The 17,969-nt window shown below is 44.0% G+C and overlaps 1 protein-coding gene across 1 annotated transcript in view; it reads right to left on the minus strand.

Annotated features, from left to right (window-relative positions):
* Positions 1-5,848, minus strand: part of LOC139550058 (MAP kinase-interacting serine/threonine-protein kinase 2-like) — a 43,573-nt gene extending 37,725 nt beyond the window's left edge. Inside the window, exons 1-2 of the mRNA XM_071360647.1 lie at positions 5,745-5,848; positions 5,049-5,275 (exon numbers count right to left, since the gene is read on the minus strand). Coding sequence (XP_071216748.1) covers positions 5,049-5,105 — 57 coding nt within the window. The 5' untranslated portion in view covers positions 5,106-5,275; positions 5,745-5,848. The remainder of the gene's footprint in view (positions 1-5,048; positions 5,276-5,744) is intronic.
* Between the last annotated feature and the right edge of the window lie 12,121 nt (positions 5,849-17,969).

Raw genomic sequence — 17,969 nt, forward strand, 5'->3', positions numbered from 1 at the left:
CCTGCTAAAAGGTTCTGTGACAGGGTGGGTGTGGGGAGGGGGAGGGGGGGGGGGGGGGGTACAGGCCAATGACTAACCTACCTGCTAAAAGGTTCTGTGACAGGGTGGGGTGTGTGGGGGGGGGGGGGGGGGTACGGGCCAATGACTAACCTACCTGCTAACCTACCTGCTAAAAGGTTCTGTGACAGGGTGGGGGGGGTACAGGCCAATGACTAACCTACCTGCTAAAAGGTTCTGTGACAGGGTGGGTGGGGGGTACGGGCCAATGACTAACCTACCCGCTAAAAGGTTCTGTGACAGGGTGGGTGGTGAGGGGTACAGGCCAATGACTAACCTACCTGCTAAAAGGTTCTGTGACAGGGTGGGTGTGTGTGGGGGGGGGGGGGGGGGGGTACGGGCCAATGACTAACCTACCTGCTAACCTACCTGCTAAAAGGTTCTGTGACAGGGTGGGGGGGTACAGGCCAATGACTAACCTACCTGCTAAAAGGTTCTGTGACAGGGTGGGTGGTGAGGGGTACAGGCCAATGACTAACCTACCTGCTAAAAGGTTCTGTGACGGACGGACGGACGGGGGGGTTCACTGAGCAGGGAACAATAAACTATTAAGAGCAGTTTGATGCTACCCCCCACCCCCCAACCAGAGTGCCCTTAGCTCATGGGAAAAGGCCACACTCGAGTTGCACTTGAATAATTCCCACAGTGATTCGCTACGCCAGCTAAGCTATGAAACCACAAACTATTGCTGACTTTGATATATGGGAAGCAATTGATATGGTGAAAACAATGTGTGGGGAAGCAGAGGCACAGAAACTCACAATCAATACCTTTGTCAGAAATCATAAATTCTTAATTTAATAGTTATTGCTAGCAATCAAGAGGAAACCGAACGACTCAAACTCCCAGCGTATGCTGTCCAAACGGACTTTTGCTGTGAGGGCCGAATTGCCCATGCATTGACCTTTGTTTGCTATGAGGGCTGAAATGCCCACGCATTGACCTTTGTTTGCTATGAGGGCCGAAATGCCCACGCATTGACCTTTGTTTGCTATGAGGGCCGAAATGCCCACGCATTGACCTTTGTTTGCTATGAGGGCCGAAATGCCCACGCATTGACCTTTGTTTGCTATGAGGGCTGAAATGCCCACGCATTGACCTTTGTTTGCTATGAGGGCTGAAATGCCCATGCATTGACCTTTGTTTGCTGTGAGGGCCGAATTTCCCATGCATTGACCTTTGTTTGCTATGCAGTGCCTTCACAAGGTATTCAGACCCATTGACTTTTTCCATATGTTGTTAGATGACAGCCGTACTCTAAAATGTATTAAATAGTTTTTTCCCCCTCATCAATCTACACACAATACTCCACAATAACAAAGCAAATACAGGCTTAGACATTTTTGCCAATTTAAAAATGGGAGAAAAAAATCACAGTAGGTATTCAGACCCATTACTCAGTTCTTTGTTAAAGCACCTTTGGCAACGATTACAGCATTGAGTATGATGGGTACGAAGCTACAAGCTTGGCACACCTGTATTTGGGGTGTTCACACCCATTCTCCTCTGCAGATCCTCTCAAGCTCTGTCAGGTTTGATGGGGAGGGTTTCTGCTAGAGGTCGACCGATTAATCGGAATGGCCGATTAATCGGGGCCGATTTCAAGTTTTCATAACAATCGGAAATCGGTATTTTTGGGCTCCGATTTGCCAAGATTGGCAAGATTGAACTTGTTGGCCTGACTACCAAGCGTCACGTCTGGAGTAGAGGTCGACCAATTAATCGGAATGGTCGACCGATTAATCGGGACCGATTTCAAGTTTTCATAACAATCGGAAATTTATGGGCGCTGATTTGATTTGCAGATAAAAAAAATGTAACACCTTTATTTAATCTTTATTTAACTAGGCAAGTCAGTTAAGAACACATTCTTATTTTCAATGACGGCCTAGGAACGGGCAGAACGACAGATTTTTAACCTTGTCAGCTCGGGGGATCCAAACTTGCATTGATTACATTGCACTCCACGAGGAGCCTGCCTGTTAGCGAATGCAGTAAGCTAAGGTAAGTTGCTAGCTAGCATTAAACTTATCTTATAAAAAACAATCAATGACTGTCATTGCTCCAATGTGTACTTAACCATAAACATCAATGCCTTTCTTAAAATCAATACACAAGTATATATTTTTAAACCTGCATATTTAGCTAAAAGAAATCCAGGTTAGCAGGCAATATTAACCAGGTGAAATTGTGTAATTTCTCTTGCGTTCATTGCACGCAGAGTCAGGGTATATGCAACAGTTTGGGCCGCCTGGCTCTTTGCGAACTAATTTGCCAGAACTTTACGTAATTATGACAACATTGAAGGTTGTGCAATGTAACAGGAATATTTAGACTCATGGATGCCACCCGTTAGATAAAACACGGAATGGAATAAACGTTTTGTTTTCGATACCCGTGTAAATCTCACTAGGATAAGGTAACGTTTGTCAACATATTTTCATAAATCCAATCAAGATTTTTTTTTATCTTCGCTTATATTTAGCCAATATTGATCAGAGTTACCTTGTCCTATGGATATCTACACAGTTATAAAATTGGCACGGTGGTGTAAGCCTACACGAAACACAGACCTTATTTTAAGTGAATCTAAAAAATATCCTATGGAATAAATGAAGGAACCGCTTTTCAGATTTTGCTAGGTGTCATGGGAATTATGACTCGCACTTTGGTTGTCAATTCTTACCATGCCCATTATTAAAATAGGATTTCCTGCATATACAAATTAAAGTTTTTGTTTTCAACATTCATCACAGGTAACTTAAACTCTATTTTTATTCAAACAGTTGAGAGTATTTGTCTCCTAAGCAGACTCTTCAGTATCATTGTAACTTCAGAGCTGTGTGCGTGTGTGTATTTATGTATTATATTAAGTTAAAATAAAAGTGTTCATTGTTCATTCAGTATTGTTGCAATTGTCATTATTACAAAAATGTGTGTGTGTATGATATATATATTTTTTAAAAATAAAAAACATTTTAATAAATCGCCCGCTTATTCGGTATCGGCTTTTTTTGTCCTCCAATAATCGGTATCGGCATTGAAAAATCATAATCGGGTGACCTCTAGTTTCTGCACAGCTACTTTCAGATCTCTCCAAAGATCGGGTTCAAGTCCAGGCTGTGTGCTTCGGGTTGTAACAAAATGTGGATATAGTCAAGTAGTCTGAAAACTCTCCTAGGGGACTGTACATGTTAAGGGGGATGCTAATCACGAGGACATATGGTTCGGTCTCACGATTCCAGAGCATGAAACGACACGGGGGATGTTCAGTGTGCTGCATGGCTATATTGAAGAAAAACAGAATCCATGGGATAGAATGGTGGGCTTCCGCACAGATGGGGCTCCATCTATGGTGGGACGGTGGGCAGACCTCTGCACCCTAACTATGAATGGGTCTCCCTCTGCCATATGGACGCATTGTATGACACACCGAGTGCAACTGGCGGCAAAAGAGCCGAGCACAGTAACTCAGATATACTGCGGCAGGTAACTTGGATTGTAAACTACATGAAACCACATCCACTGTTAGAAACACGATGTGGATCAGAGCATTAACATATTCTATTTCACACGGAGGCTTAGGAGACTTGGAAAGATTGTCCATTGATAGAGGACCTGTTGTCATTCACAATGGATGTGTTAATAAAAAATTTAAATAAAATAAAATCTTGCTTGACTTTCTATGAAAAGAAAGTGTCCCCTTGACTATGTAACAGGGATATTTGGGGACCTGAACAAACTCAACGCAAGCATGAAGGGGAAATAAAAAACATTCTACAGATGAGTGATCAAATCAGAGGATTCAGAGGATATAATTATAGGAGAGAGTCGTTCAAAAGCGCACCATGCCCCCTTCCCTCGGCTGTGCTTGTTTCTAACAGAAAACAACATCAGTAAGTGTCCCACACCAGAGATGACTGCTCACCTCCTACACTTGGAAGAGCACTTTGGGACCTACTTCCCAATCCGTTTGACTGTGATCCTGGCTCAGTTGACATCCCTGTAAGTAAAATCGAACAGCTGATCGAGCTGTGATGAGACCGAATGCATTTTTAAATTTTACCTTTATTTAACTAGGCAAGTCGGTATATAACAAATTCTTATTTTCAATGACGGCCTAGGAACAGTGGGTTAACTGCCTTGTTCTGGGGCAGAACGATAGATTTTTACGTTGTCCGCTCGGAGTTCCGATCTTGCAACCTTCCGGTTACCAGTCCAACGCTCTAACCACTAGGCTACCCTGCCGCCCCATTTACATGTCACTACGGAGGAGTTTAGTTGCTGACTCAAAGGCAACACCCTGTAGTCTAAACCTTAATGCTGCATTCAAGACTACTGTGAACTTCGAGGACAAACGAGCTCCAACTGGGAATATACTTTTTGCACGGTCATCCAACTCGGAATTCCAACTCGGGAACTCGGGCCTCATTCTAGAGCGTCGACTTTCTGACCTGAAGATCACTGATGCCATGATTTGACCTCTAATTTTTTTGAATATTTTTCAATTGTCTGCCATAGCTTCAAATATAAAAGTAAACATTGGCTGTTCTTTTTTTTTTTAAATGTACACGGTCGGGGTCACAAGAACTTTCAGATATGAAAATGGGGTTGTGGGGCAAAACAAATTGGAACCTCTGTCTAATACCCTGTGTCATTAATTAAGTAATTAAATCAGAGGTCTAATATTGGGCTAGGGCAAACGTTAGATACCACAGAGTGACCACAGTTACACTTCTGTACTCTCCCCAGGAAGTTATACATACCTAGCTGTCACTGACTGAAATAGTATGGTCTGGGATACCGACTGACTGGGCTAAAATTAACACAGAAGACATGCAATGACTGAGCAACATCCGTTCACAATAATGTAATGCATGTTCCTCCAGCCTTTGAATCAGTTCGCTTCTTCAATACTTCTATTCAATTAGGAAACACATTTGGATAATGACTTTTAGAAGCAGTAATTACAAACAGAAAGAGTAACTCACATTTAAAGAGCGGTGGATGCCAGTGACTTCTGGGGTGGTATTCTTATTCTGAACCATTTTGGGTGTCGGTCTTGGTTAACTTAGCCGATACTCGGATTTAGATTAGGTATGCACTGTCACTGTGGTCCAATGCGAGAGACAGAAGACACGGCAGCTAGATGTGGTCCGTTGGTAGTCTTGACATAGATGTTTGTTGGATGGTTAAGTGCTCATTTAAAACGGGATTCCTGTGAGACAGTAAAACATTTGTCACTAGCTGATATAACCGAGTCAAGTGGACACGGTTGTATCAGTGGTCACACAACGCTACAAGCCTCGCTAGCTCATTCAAATTTTACTATAGTGTTCTAACGTTACAGTTGAAACGAAACAAACAAAAGTTAACAGAAACACTTGATATTTTCAACAAAAAAACTATTAAAATATATTCGTGGCATTGTGAAAGTGCATTCAAAATGTCTACATTACCCAAAGAGGTATCTAGACTGAACTAGTTCTAACGTCCATTGAGCTTCCATTGTTTTTAAAAACACGTCATGTTTGCTAACAGTAACTTTAGCTAGATATGCTAACAGCGCTAGCTAGACTACAATAGGGTTGAAGTTGACTCAACTCTTGACAACTCGAACATATTCGTACGGTTGATATCCCAAACTTTATATCATATAATAAAACCAGATATTTAATTTAGCTTACCCCGTTATTGTCCGTGTTAGTCCAGCCTTGACGCCGTTTCGATGCCAGGGCACAGCCTTTGTTGAATGAATGTTGATTATTTCGGGAAGCACCGAACGTCTATGAGGGGTGGCTTTTATAACCTCTGATGATCCCCCGCCCACTTTGGTCTGGTTTATCCAATCAGCTCGCAGTAAACACTTGACCAATATAACATTAGGACACACACGATAGGATAATTTACCGAGGAGGGCGGAGCACCGTTTTTCATATGCAACTGCAACGCAACCGACTGCAACCTAAGCTGCACGTATCTATAGCCTAGTTTCATCCTCTTACATCTGTGGCATGTTTTCGAATAAGCGGTAGGGTCATTACGCAATCTGATACGAGTTTCCATAAGTGGGTGCCTGTTTTCTTACTTTTAACCTCTGCATTGATGGGAAAGGGCTCACGAACGCGTACATGTCGATTATTTTGCTCTAGGACGCCCAAAAGCCTCACAAAGACTCGTCTGAGGGTCCCAGGTACTAGTTGGGAAAAAAACGAATGTAAGTATAGGGCTCTGGAAAGAATTAAGAGACCACTGCAAGATGATCCGTTTCTCTGGTTTTACTATTTATAGGTACGTGTTTGGGTAAAATGAAAATTTTTGTTTTATTCTATAAACTACTGACAACATTTCTCCCAAATTCCAAATAAAAATATTATAATTTAGAGCATTTATTTGCAGAAACTGACAACTGGTCAAAATAACAAAAAAGATGCAGTGTTGTCAGACCTCGAATAATGCAAAGAAAATAAGTTCCTATTAATTTTTAAACACAATAATAATGATTTAACTTAGGAAGAGTTCAGAAATCAATATTTGGTGGAAAAACCCTGATTTTTCAATCACAGCTTTCTTGCGTCTTGGCATGCTCTCCACCAGTCTTTCACATTGATGTTGGGTGACTTCACAGACCCTGTAACCAAAATACAAGTATCAGGTCTGTGTGAATGGTTCTTCTGGCGCAAAAATTCAAGCAGCTCGGCTTTGTTTGATGGCTTGTGACCATCCATTTTCCTCTTGATCACATTCCAGAGGTTTTCAATGGGGTTCAGGTCAGGATATTGGGCTGACCATGACAGGGTTTTGATCTGGTGGTCCTCCATCCACACCTTGATTGACCTGGCTGTGTGGCATGGAGAATTGTCCTGCTGGAAAAACCAATCCTCAGAGTTGGGGAACATTGTCAGAGCGGAAGGGAGCAAGTTTTCTTCCAGGACAACCTTGTACAACCTTCACAAAGACAAATCTGCCTGAATCCAGCCTTGCTGAAGCACCCCCAGATCATCACCAATCCTCCACCAAATGTCACAGTAGGTGCGAGACACTGTGGTTTGTAGGCCTCTCCGGGTGGGCTTGCTTCCTTTCAGCCACAAGAGCGTTAGTGAGGTCTGGCACTGATGTTGGGCGATTAAGCCTGGCTCGCAGTCAACGTTCCAATTCATCCCGAAGGTGTTTGATGGGGTTGAGGTCAGGGCTCTGTGCAGACCAGTCAAGTTCTTCCTCACCGATCTCGACAAACCATTTCTGTATGGACCTTGCTTTGTGTACGGGGGCATTGTCATGCTGAAACAGGAAAGGGCCTTCACTAAACTGTTGCGACAAAGTTGGAAGTACAGAATCGTCTAAAATGTCATTGTATGCTGTAGCATTAAGATTTCCCTTCACTGGAACTAAGGGGCCCGGACCATGAAAAACAGCCCAGACCATTATTCCTCCTCCACCAAACTTTACAGTTGGCACTATGCATTGGAGCAGGTAGAGTTCTCATGGCATCCGCCAAACCCAGATTCGCCCGTCGGACTGCCAGATGGTGAAGCGTGATTCATCACTCCAGAGAACGCATTTCCACTACTCCAGAGTCCAATGGCGGCGAGCTTTACATCACTCCAGCTGACGCTTGGCATTGTGCATGGCTGCTCAGCCATGGAAACCCATTTCATGAAGCTCCCGACGAACAGTTCTTGTGCTGACGTTGCTTCCAGAGGCATTATGAAGCTCTGTAGTGAGTGTTGCAACCGAGGACAGATTATTTTTACGTGCTTCAGCATTCAGCAGTCCTGTTCTGCTAGCTTGTGTGGTCTACCACTTCGCTGCTGAGCCGTTGTTGCTCCTAGATGTTTCCACTTCACAATAACAGCCCTTACAGTTGACCCGGGGCATCTCTAACAGTTGACCCGGGGCAGCCCTTACAGTTGACCGGGGGCAGCTCTAACAGTTGACCGGGGGCAGCTCTAACAGTTGACCGGGGGCAGCTCTAACAGTTGACCGGGGGCAGCCCTAGCAGGGCAGAACTGACTTGTTGTTAAGGTGGTATTCTATGACGGTGCCATGTTGAAAGTCACTGAGATCTTCAGTAAGGCCATTCTACTGCCAATGTTTGTCTATGGAGATTGCATGGCTGTGTGCTCGATTTTATACACTTGTCAGCAACGGGTGTGGCTGAAATAGCCAAATCCACTCATTTGAAGAGGTGTGCAAAATACTTTTGTGTGTATATAGTGTAGTTTAATGCCTAAAATAAGGGGATAAATACTTTATTAAAAAAATGTTTCCTTATCTTTCTTCTCTCTCTGAGATACAGGACAGACACTTCAGAACAAACTTCCTTTAGATTGTTTTGAGGACGATCTGTTCTTCCATGTAGTGAATCTGTTATTCAATGTGTTTTTATTGGCTAACAGCAGTAATACCAAATTCAATGTTTTATCCAACATCTTTAAAAAAAAAAAAAAGTATAAATGTTTATACCTCTTCTTAAAATTAAGTGAAATAGCTTAATGATCCTTGGTATGACCTTCTTAACCCTCCCGTTGTCTCGGCGGGTCAGAGTGACCCTGGCAGCGTTAGCAAGGTGTATGTTGTAACCCTCCTACCCCTGTCTGGGCCGGGTCATAGTGACCCAACACTACCACCTGGTGGATACTAGTCAAAGGTCCTGCCCCAAAATTCACACGCGCCACATTCCGGGAAAGGGCCCTGTGTGAATACGGCCCTCTGTCCCCCCAACGGGCCCTTGGGCCCCGTGTGAGTTTGGGTATTGATTCTAAAAACGCCCCCCTCCTACACTACCTTCCCTTGGTTGTGGATATTGTGCCTTTTGGGTATGGCTGTTGTTACATAACCTTCCCTTTGTCTCGGCGGGTCAGAGTGACCCCCGGCAAGCGTTACGAGTTGATTCCCCGTGTCTGTGTGGGTCAGAGTGACCCTGGCAGCGTTATCAAGGTGTATGTTGTAACCCTCCTACCCCTGTCTGGGCTGGGTCAGAGTGACCCTGGCAGGCACCACTTGTCCCCAAGAACTCAGTGCACGACCTCGGTGCTATCACACGGGGAGGCCAGCCAAGCGTACCGGATGGGCCGAAGGGCCGACCACACGCCTCGTCCATTCACGTGCCTCGTCCCATTCACGTGGCCACTGTAAGCAGGGCGTAGAGAGGCTACTAATATTGTCAGGAAGAAGAAGAAGAAGAAGATGAGGACGACGACGAGGAGGAATACGACCCCGCCGAGCGTGAGCCCTCCGCCTACGACGCCTCGCAGTCCTGGTTTCAGCGCGGCTCAGGTCCTGGAACAGATATCCTCCAGTGTCGACCAAGAAGACGAAGAAGACTACTGCGATTCCGAAGAGGAGGACGTTTCGGAAGATGAAGACGGTGAGGAATACAACCCCCGAGCGTGACGCGGACGACTACGAAGACGACTCGGCCTCGCGGTCGTGCTCCTCTTCGGAGGAAGAGCGAGAGGGAGAGCGAGAGGGAGACGCGGCCGCTGCCCGAGAGCGAGACAGAGAGCGAGACAGAGCCAGAGCGAGAAAGGGAGACGTTGCTGTCAAAAAACGGCAAAATCAAATGGTCCTCCGTGGCCTATCGCGGCCTGGACCGGCCCCGCGCCATCCGCCGGGCCCCACGGCCTACGCCGCGTCGCGAGCGCTCGACATCGTGTCCACCTTCCGGCTGTTCGTCACACCGGCGATAGAAAGGATAATTGTGGACATGACGAATCTGCAGGGGGTGAGAAAATACGGCGACGGCTGGCGACCCATGGACTCCACCGACCTGCGCGCCTACGTAGGGCTGCTGATCCTAGCCGGCGTCTACAGGTCCCGAGGCGAGGCCAGCCTGTGGGACGCCGAGAGCGGCAGGACCGTGTAACTGGCCATTTATTAAATTGGTAACATTTCATTCACCTTTTATTTGTATTCCTTTTTTTATTCCCCTAGCGACTGACTCGTTCTTGTTTTATTCACCTAGCGACCGACTCGTTCTTGTTTTAGTCACCTAGCGACCGACCCGTTCTTGTTTTAGTCACCTAGCGACCGACTCGTTCTTGTTTTAGTCACCTAGCGACCGACCCGTTCTTGTTTTAGTCACCTAGCGACCGACTCGTTCTTGTTTTAGTCACCTAGCGACCGACTCGTTCTTGTTTTAGTCACCTAGCGACCGACTCAATCTTGTTTTGTTCACCTAGCGACCGACTCGTTCTTGTTTTAGTCACCTAGCGACCGACTCGTTCTTGTTTTAGTCACCTAGCGACCGACTCGTTCTTGTTTTAGTCACCTAGCGACCGACTCGTTCTTGTTTTAGTCACCTAGCGACCGACTCGTTCTTGTTTTGTTCACCTAGCGACCGACTCGTTCTTGTTTTATTCACCTAGCGACCGACTCGTTCTTGTTTTATTCACCTAGCGACTGACTCGTTCTGTTGTTGTTCCATTGACAAGAGGTTCACCTGCAAGTTAGCATTTCATTGTACCGTGTACTCTATGTACATCATGTGTTTATGACAAATAAACAAACTGGAACTTAGGGGAAGGGCAGCCAGAAAGGGAGGGGAAAAGATGCCCAGCTTTGTGGTTAGATTGTAGGTGAACAAAACATTGAAAATACATAGGCTCTTAAATGATGTCCTCTTATGTAATGTCAATCTCACATTAGCTGGTAGAACTGACTAAATGAATCATAGAGGTCTTATAACTCATTCCATTCATGTCTCTACATTTAAATAGCCTAGGGCCTATGTAGCTTCTGATCTGTCATGTTTGGAGTTGTGTTGTGCTGTTATGCGGACACTTAATTTGTCTTTACATTTGAGTTGCTCTGGTCAAGTTACTATACAGTAAGTTCAAAGAGCAAATACCCCTAATAAACAACTTCTCGTTTAGAAAACAGCCTGTGGCATGGATACGAGTCAAACATTTATTATATTGTAAATTGACTACAAATAATCAATAGGATCATTTTGGTTATAAAGTCAATCTTGTCCAAAACACCGTTTTTTTGTGTGTGTGAGACTTGTGGTCGTGACTGCGTCACAACGTAAAGAAAGGTTGGGTTTGTTTCCATCCTGCCCACAGCTGGCAGCACACGAGTAACCATCACTTTGGAGTGCAGCTTTGCGAGATCCGATCGTAATCCCTGTGGTAAATTTGGGTTGACTTTGGATATCCCCGTGGGGCTAGTTAGGGACCGGTAAATTACACAATTCCAATAGCTCCAAATTTCAATTACATAAAAACCTCAAACCAACTATAAATTCTAGAAATTCATATATAAATATTGAACGCATTTAATAAGAACTAAAAGGTGTGCAACATGAAAATATTGTCTTATTTACATTGTGTAATTTATTGACGGTCCCTAACTTTCCAAAGTCACGTCGCACACCAGCCTGCTGGAGCTAATAGGCAAAATAATTTGGCTAACTATTTCTACCTGCAAACACACACGAGACAGCCACATCAAACCACACCCTGAAACCAACTCACGTTTAATTTAGTTCTCTAGCGTTTCTTAATGAACCAAATATGACATTAGGCCAAATCAGCAAGTGCAGTTGCCCTTTAAAACAAACAAATGAAAAGTGGGGGGGTGGGAGGTGTGTGTGTGTGGTGCATTTCAAATTGTTTTCTAAATTGATCTGCAAAAAAGTAGAGAACCATTCACACAGAACCTGCAGAGAACCATTCAGAGAACATTTTTATTGTTCAGAAATGTGGTGGGTACTCTCTTCGTTCGCTGGACTTTATCCTGCTAACTGTTCCAAATGTCCGAACTGAATTTGGTAAAAGGTCTTTTATGTACTCTGCGCCATCGTCTTGGAACGCCTTACAAAATACTTTTAAACTGGAAGAACTTGTCCCGATTGGTGTTTTTAAATCACTTATGAAGGATTTTGAGGCTGATTCCCTGACCTGTCAATGTTTTTAATTTGCTGTTTTTGATTTTGTTATACTCTTGTGAATTCAATGGTTTTTACTAGATTACTTGTAGTTTTTCATGTTATCTGTCTGTAATTTTTGTAATAACTTGGTGCTGCCTATCTTGGCCAGGACGCTCTTGAAAAAGAGATTATAAATCTCAATGAGCCCTTCCTGGTTAAATAAAGGTTAAATTAAAAAAATCACACAGACCCGGTACCTGCAGAGAACCATTCACACAGACCCAGTACCTGCAGAGAATCATTCACACTGACCCGGTACCTGCAGAGAACCATTCACACTGACCCGGTACCTGCAGAGAACCAATCACACAGACAAAATGAAAAAATTTACAATTTTATGACCAACACTGAACAATTTGGGTTGCTCGAGTAAAATAGGTAGCCACAGCTGTGGTTTCAAAATCATGATCACCATCTGCAGTGGACATATTTACATGGCAAACAGGATCAGGAAAGCAACCATCAAGCAGAACAGACCCATGGCTTCAGACAGGGCAAATCCCAGGATAGCATAGGGAAAATCTAAAATAGTTGTGATATCAGGTTTCTCTAGAGACATAATATTAAGTAATGCATATCATCATAGGGTGGAGGGGGACCTGTTGCAGTGATCTTGTCCTGAAAGACGGATCACCTGCAGAGATGGAGCACCTTATGTACTTGCATTGGTTATAACTGGTTATTACTAGGTATGAGCGTATACAAAATCCAAATTACAGTTGATTTAGTTGCAGTCAAAACACCTTTTATAAAAGTCTGTCAGTGGTATGAATACTTGGTAGAACTGTAATACAGAAACCAGCTATTCTCTGAATGTACAAATTAGCTGAGCTTCAATAGATGTATTTTTTCTTTCCCCTAATTGTCATCTGACCCTTTTTGTTGAAGATTTAACATTCACATTCACACAGACCCGGTACCTGCAGAGAACCATTCACACAGACCCGGTACCTGTAGAGAACCATTCACACAGACCTGGTACCTGCAGAGAACCATTCACACAGACCTGATACTTGTATTTTGGTTACAGGGTCTGAGAAAATGCAGGAATCATGACTTGGTCTTTAGATGGCTTTTAAATTACCATGTTTTATACCCCCTCCCACTTTCAGATATACAAAAAAGAAGCAGGAATTATCAATGAGTGGAAACTTTGTCTGGAGGGTTTTAGTAGAGAGGTCTGTCTGGAGGGTTTTAGTAGAGAGGTCTGTCTGGAGGGTTTTAGTAGAGACGTCTGTCTGGAGGGTTTTAGTAGAGACGTCTGTCTGGAGGGTTTTAGTCGAGACGTCTGTCTGGAGGGTTTTAGTAGAGAGGTCTGTCTGGGGGGTTTTAGTAGAGAGGTCTGTCTGGAGGGTTTTAGTAGAGGGGTCTGTCTAGAGGGTTTTAGTAGAGGGGTCTGTCTGGAGGGTTTTAGTAGAGGGGTCTGTCTGGAGGGTTTTAGTAGAGAGGTCTGTCTGGAGGGTTTTAGTAGAGAGGTCTGTCTGGAGGGTTTTAGTAGAGAGGTCGGTCTGGAGGGTTTTAGTAGAGAGGTCTGTCTGGAGGGTTTTAGTAGATTGGTCGGTCTGGAGGGTTTTAGTAGAGAGGTCTGTCTGGAGGGTTTTAGTAGAAAGGTCGGTCTGGAGGGTTTTAGTAGAGAGGTCTGTCTGGAGGGTTTTAGTAGAGAGGTCTGTCTGGAGGGTTTTAGTAGAGACGTCTGTCTGGAGGGTTTTAGTAGAAAGGTCTGTCTGGAGGGTTTTAGTAGAGGTCGGTCTTGTGTAGACTAATGAATACAGGGCTGTGAGCTTGTGGCTTCACTGTGTGTCTGGCTGCTGTTATTCCTCTGTTGAATCGTGTTCACCAGCCTTCGCTTTGTCCCTTGTCAATAACATTGATCTCTTTGTTTAGGTTGCACATGCTTTGACACAAACTAAAACTACTTTCCACTGTCCTAATGATACTACATTTACCCTAACCCTAGAGTTGATGTCCCAATCACCTGTCGTTCTTCACAAAGTGTGCACTTGTTCACTCATCCTCACTGATTTGAAAGCAAATGACTGCTATCAGAGATATGGTGGAAACTCCCACTAGGTCAAGCCTCCACCAATAGAATGCTTTTAGATTTGTGGGAAGTAGTGAATGAGTTTACACTTCAGGAGAAAGGAGATTATTGGGACTCACCCCCCCACTGTTCGTCCTCCCCTACACCCCAGGTCGGTCCTTCAACAGCTGCATTCTGTGGAAGCACACCAGGGGGCGCTACAGCTGTGTCCAGTGTTGTCCCTACCCCCAACAGGAAGGAGATGACCACCCACATCGATGGCCAACGAGCCCTGCCACAAAACCCAGCGCTGACAAGTACTAAAACTGCCCTGCTAGCCATCTAGAGCAGGGTCTCTCAATCCCCCTGGGGAGCCTTCAGGAATGAGAAACAGTTCTGTAAAAACTGATCTCAGTTTCTGCTTTGGCCACTGGTTGCTATTGACCCTTTTGGGGTGTCACACGGGGGGAGAATCTCAATTGCATTCTCCTTGAGTCCTCTCTACTCAACCTCGTTCTCAAAACTCATTGGAGGAGATGGTCAAGAGGGGAGGGACCTCTGGCTTTCTCATCCAATGAGTTTTGAGAAAGGAGTCGAGGACTCCTGTTTCTCTCACTGAACCCATATTCTTGATTTCAGCTAGCTAGCTCTCTCTCCCCCCCCATCGGACACAGAGGCTTCCACCGACACCCAACTCTGCGTTCGACTTGCAATCCAATGGGAGTGGAGACAGAGAAGTTGAGGATAAATAACTTATTTTTCTACATTGATATTGGACTCCGTTAAATAGTATTTATACTATAGTAGCCTTGTGTAAGAAGTTTAATAGAAATGCCAATAGTCAAGAAATCATTTAATATTTTCATTTCAATTAACATATTCAAAACAATCATACGTTCTATCTTTGTAAAATACAGTTTGACCAAGGTCAAGTCAGTGTGCAATTGAGTTTAAGTGAGTTATTTTTTCTGCAGAAAATGTGCTTATTGAAAAATAGGGTCAAACATGATTGCATACCCTCTAATTAAGGTGGGTTAGGAGAGACCTCCATGTGTCTCCTCACAACTAATAGTTCCATTAGTCAACAAACCACTTTCCATTGCTGATTAGCTTGGCATCTGAGATGAACAGACATGGATTAACTTGGCATGTGATGGGGTCAAATTGGTTTCATGATAGGGGCTGCACCAAATGTTTGATGTGTTATAATAATTGATTATGCTTATGTTGTATAAATAGAAGGGGAAGGGCTATAAGACCCCTCCCCCACTACATCTATAGGGTCATGGACTACAGATTAGCAATATATATGCATTATAACGTTTAAAATTGTTCCACAGTCTTTTCTAAGTCTCTGCCTCTTTTAAAGAAATGGTCTGAGAAATGTGTGAATTATTGCATGGGGTCTGTGAGAAAGCACTTCAAAGATAAACACAGAACCCTGCAGGGGAGTAGAAGAGATAAGAGACTAGAGACTATACCTCTATAAATCCACTTGGGGGTGTGGACATTTACTGCTGAGGCCTTAGAAAACACTGGAACTATTGTATCTCTCTTGCAAGTTAGTATAGCTGTGTATGCATGGGCTTGGTCTGATGAGTAGAAGGTAATGACGTATGCAGTGACATCACAGGGGGTTGACTACAAGCATGAAAAAAGCAACTTGGACTTTTCCTATGGGGCAGAACTCAGGAGAGACTTGTATCCGTATGTTGTATGTTTGATCTTTGACTTCTGTCTACAGCTGTATTTTGATTAAAATTGTTATGATTTCTAAGTGCACATTGAGTGTTCCTTATTTGTTAAGTAAACAGAACCAACACAGAACCAACACATGTGAGATGAACAGAAACTATTTTAACTTGGCATGTGAGATGAACAGAAACACTAGCTACTGCAACCATCCAAAAGCTTCAAACTAAGACATGATCAAAATGATTATAAAAACACCTAGAACTGCAACAAAGAAAAATGTCACTCGTCTTGTTCCTAGAAGCAACACTCGTCTTGTTCCTAGAAGCAACACTCGTCTTGTTCCTAGAAGCAACACTCGTCTTGTTTCCAGAAGCAACACTCGTCTTGTTTCCAGAAGCAACACTCGTCTTGTTCCTAGAAGCAACACTCGTCTTGTTCCTAGAAATCAAATCAAATCAAATCAAATTTTATTAGTCACATACACATGGTTAGCAGATGTTAATGCGAGTGTAGCGAAATGCTTGTGCTTCTAGTTCCGACAATGCAGTAATAACCAACAAGTAATCTAACCTAACAATTCCACAACTACTACCTTATACACACACACAAGTGTAAAGGGATAAAGAATATGTACATAAAGATATATGAATGAGTGGTGGTACAGAACGGCATGGCAAGATGCAGTAGATGGTATAGAGTACGGTATATACATATGAGATGAGTACTGTAGGGTATGTAAACATAAAGTGGCATAGTTTAAAGTGGCTAGTGGTACATGTATTACATAAAGATGGCAAGATGCAGTAGATGATATAGAGTACAGTATATACATATGAGATGGGTAATGTAGGGTATGTAAACATTATATTAAGTGGCATTGTTTAAAGTGGCTAGTGGTACATTTTTACATAATTTCCATCAATTCCCATTTTTAAAGTGGCTGGAGTTGAGTCAGTATGTTGGCAGCGGCCGCTAAATGTTAGTGGTGGCTGTTTAACAGTCTGATGGCCTTGAGATAGAAGCTGTTTTTCAGTCTCTCGGTCCCTGCTTTGATGCACCTGTACTGACCTCGCCTTCTGGATGATAGCGGGGTGAACAGGCAGTGGCTTGGGTGGTTGTTGTCCTTGATGATCTTTATGGCCTTCCTGTGACATCGGGTGGTGTAGGTGTCCTGGAGGGCAGGTAGTTTGCCCCCGGTGGTGCGTTCTGCAGACCTCACTACCCTCTGGAGAGCCTTACGGTTGTGGGCGGAGCAGTTGCCGTACCAGGCGGTGATACAGCCCGACAGGATGCTCTCGATTGTGCATCTGTAGAAGTTTGTGAGTGCTTTTGGTGACAAGCCGAATTTCTTCAGCCTCCTGAGGTTGAAGAGGCGCTGCTGCGCCTTCTTCACAACGCTGTCTGTGTGGGTGGACCAATTCAGTTTGTCCGTGATGTGTACACCGAGGAACTTAAAACTTTCCACCTTCTCCACTACTGACCCGTCGATGTGGATAGGGGGGTGCTCCCTCTGCTGTTTCCTGAAGTCCACAATCATCTCCTTTGTTTTGTTGACGTTGAGTGTGAGGTTATTTTCCTGACACCACACTCCGAGGGCCCTCACCTCCTCCCTGTAACACTCGTCTTGTTTCTAGAAGCAACACTCGTCTTGTTCCTAGAAGCAACACCCGTCTTGTTTCTAGAAGCAACACCCGTCTTGTTTCTAGAAGCAACACCCGTCTTGTTTCTAGAAGCAACACTCGTCTTGTTTCCAGAAGCAACACTCGTCTTGTTTCCAGAAGCAACACTCGTCTTGTTTCCAGAAGCAACACTCGTCTTGTTTCCAGAAGCAACACTCGTCTTGTTTCCAGAAGCAACACTCGTCTTGTTTCCAGAAGCAACACTCGTCTTGTTTCCAGAAGCAACACTCGTCTTGTTTCCAGAAGCAACACTCGTCTTGTTTCCAGAAGCAACACTCGTCTTGTTTCCAGAAGCAACACTCGTCTTGTTTCCAGAAGCAACACTCGTCTTGTTTCCAGAAGCAACACTCGTCTTGTTTCCAGAAGCAACACTCGTATTGTTTCCAGAAGCAACACTCGTCTTGTTTCTAGAAGCAACACTCGTCTTGTTTCTAGAAGCAACACTCGTCTTGTTTCCAGAAGCAACACTCGTCTTGTTTCTAGAAGCAACAGTCTTAGTCTTAGCAACTGATAGTCTTAGCAACTGATAGTAGCAATAAGCAAACATGGCGACAATCCTTACGGAGTTCAGTCAACTACCTCT

Source organism: Salvelinus alpinus, chromosome 23 (genome assembly GCF_045679555.1).
Source record: "Salvelinus alpinus chromosome 23, SLU_Salpinus.1, whole genome shotgun sequence".
NCBI classification, from domain to species: Eukaryota; Metazoa; Chordata; class Actinopteri; order Salmoniformes; family Salmonidae; genus Salvelinus; species Salvelinus alpinus.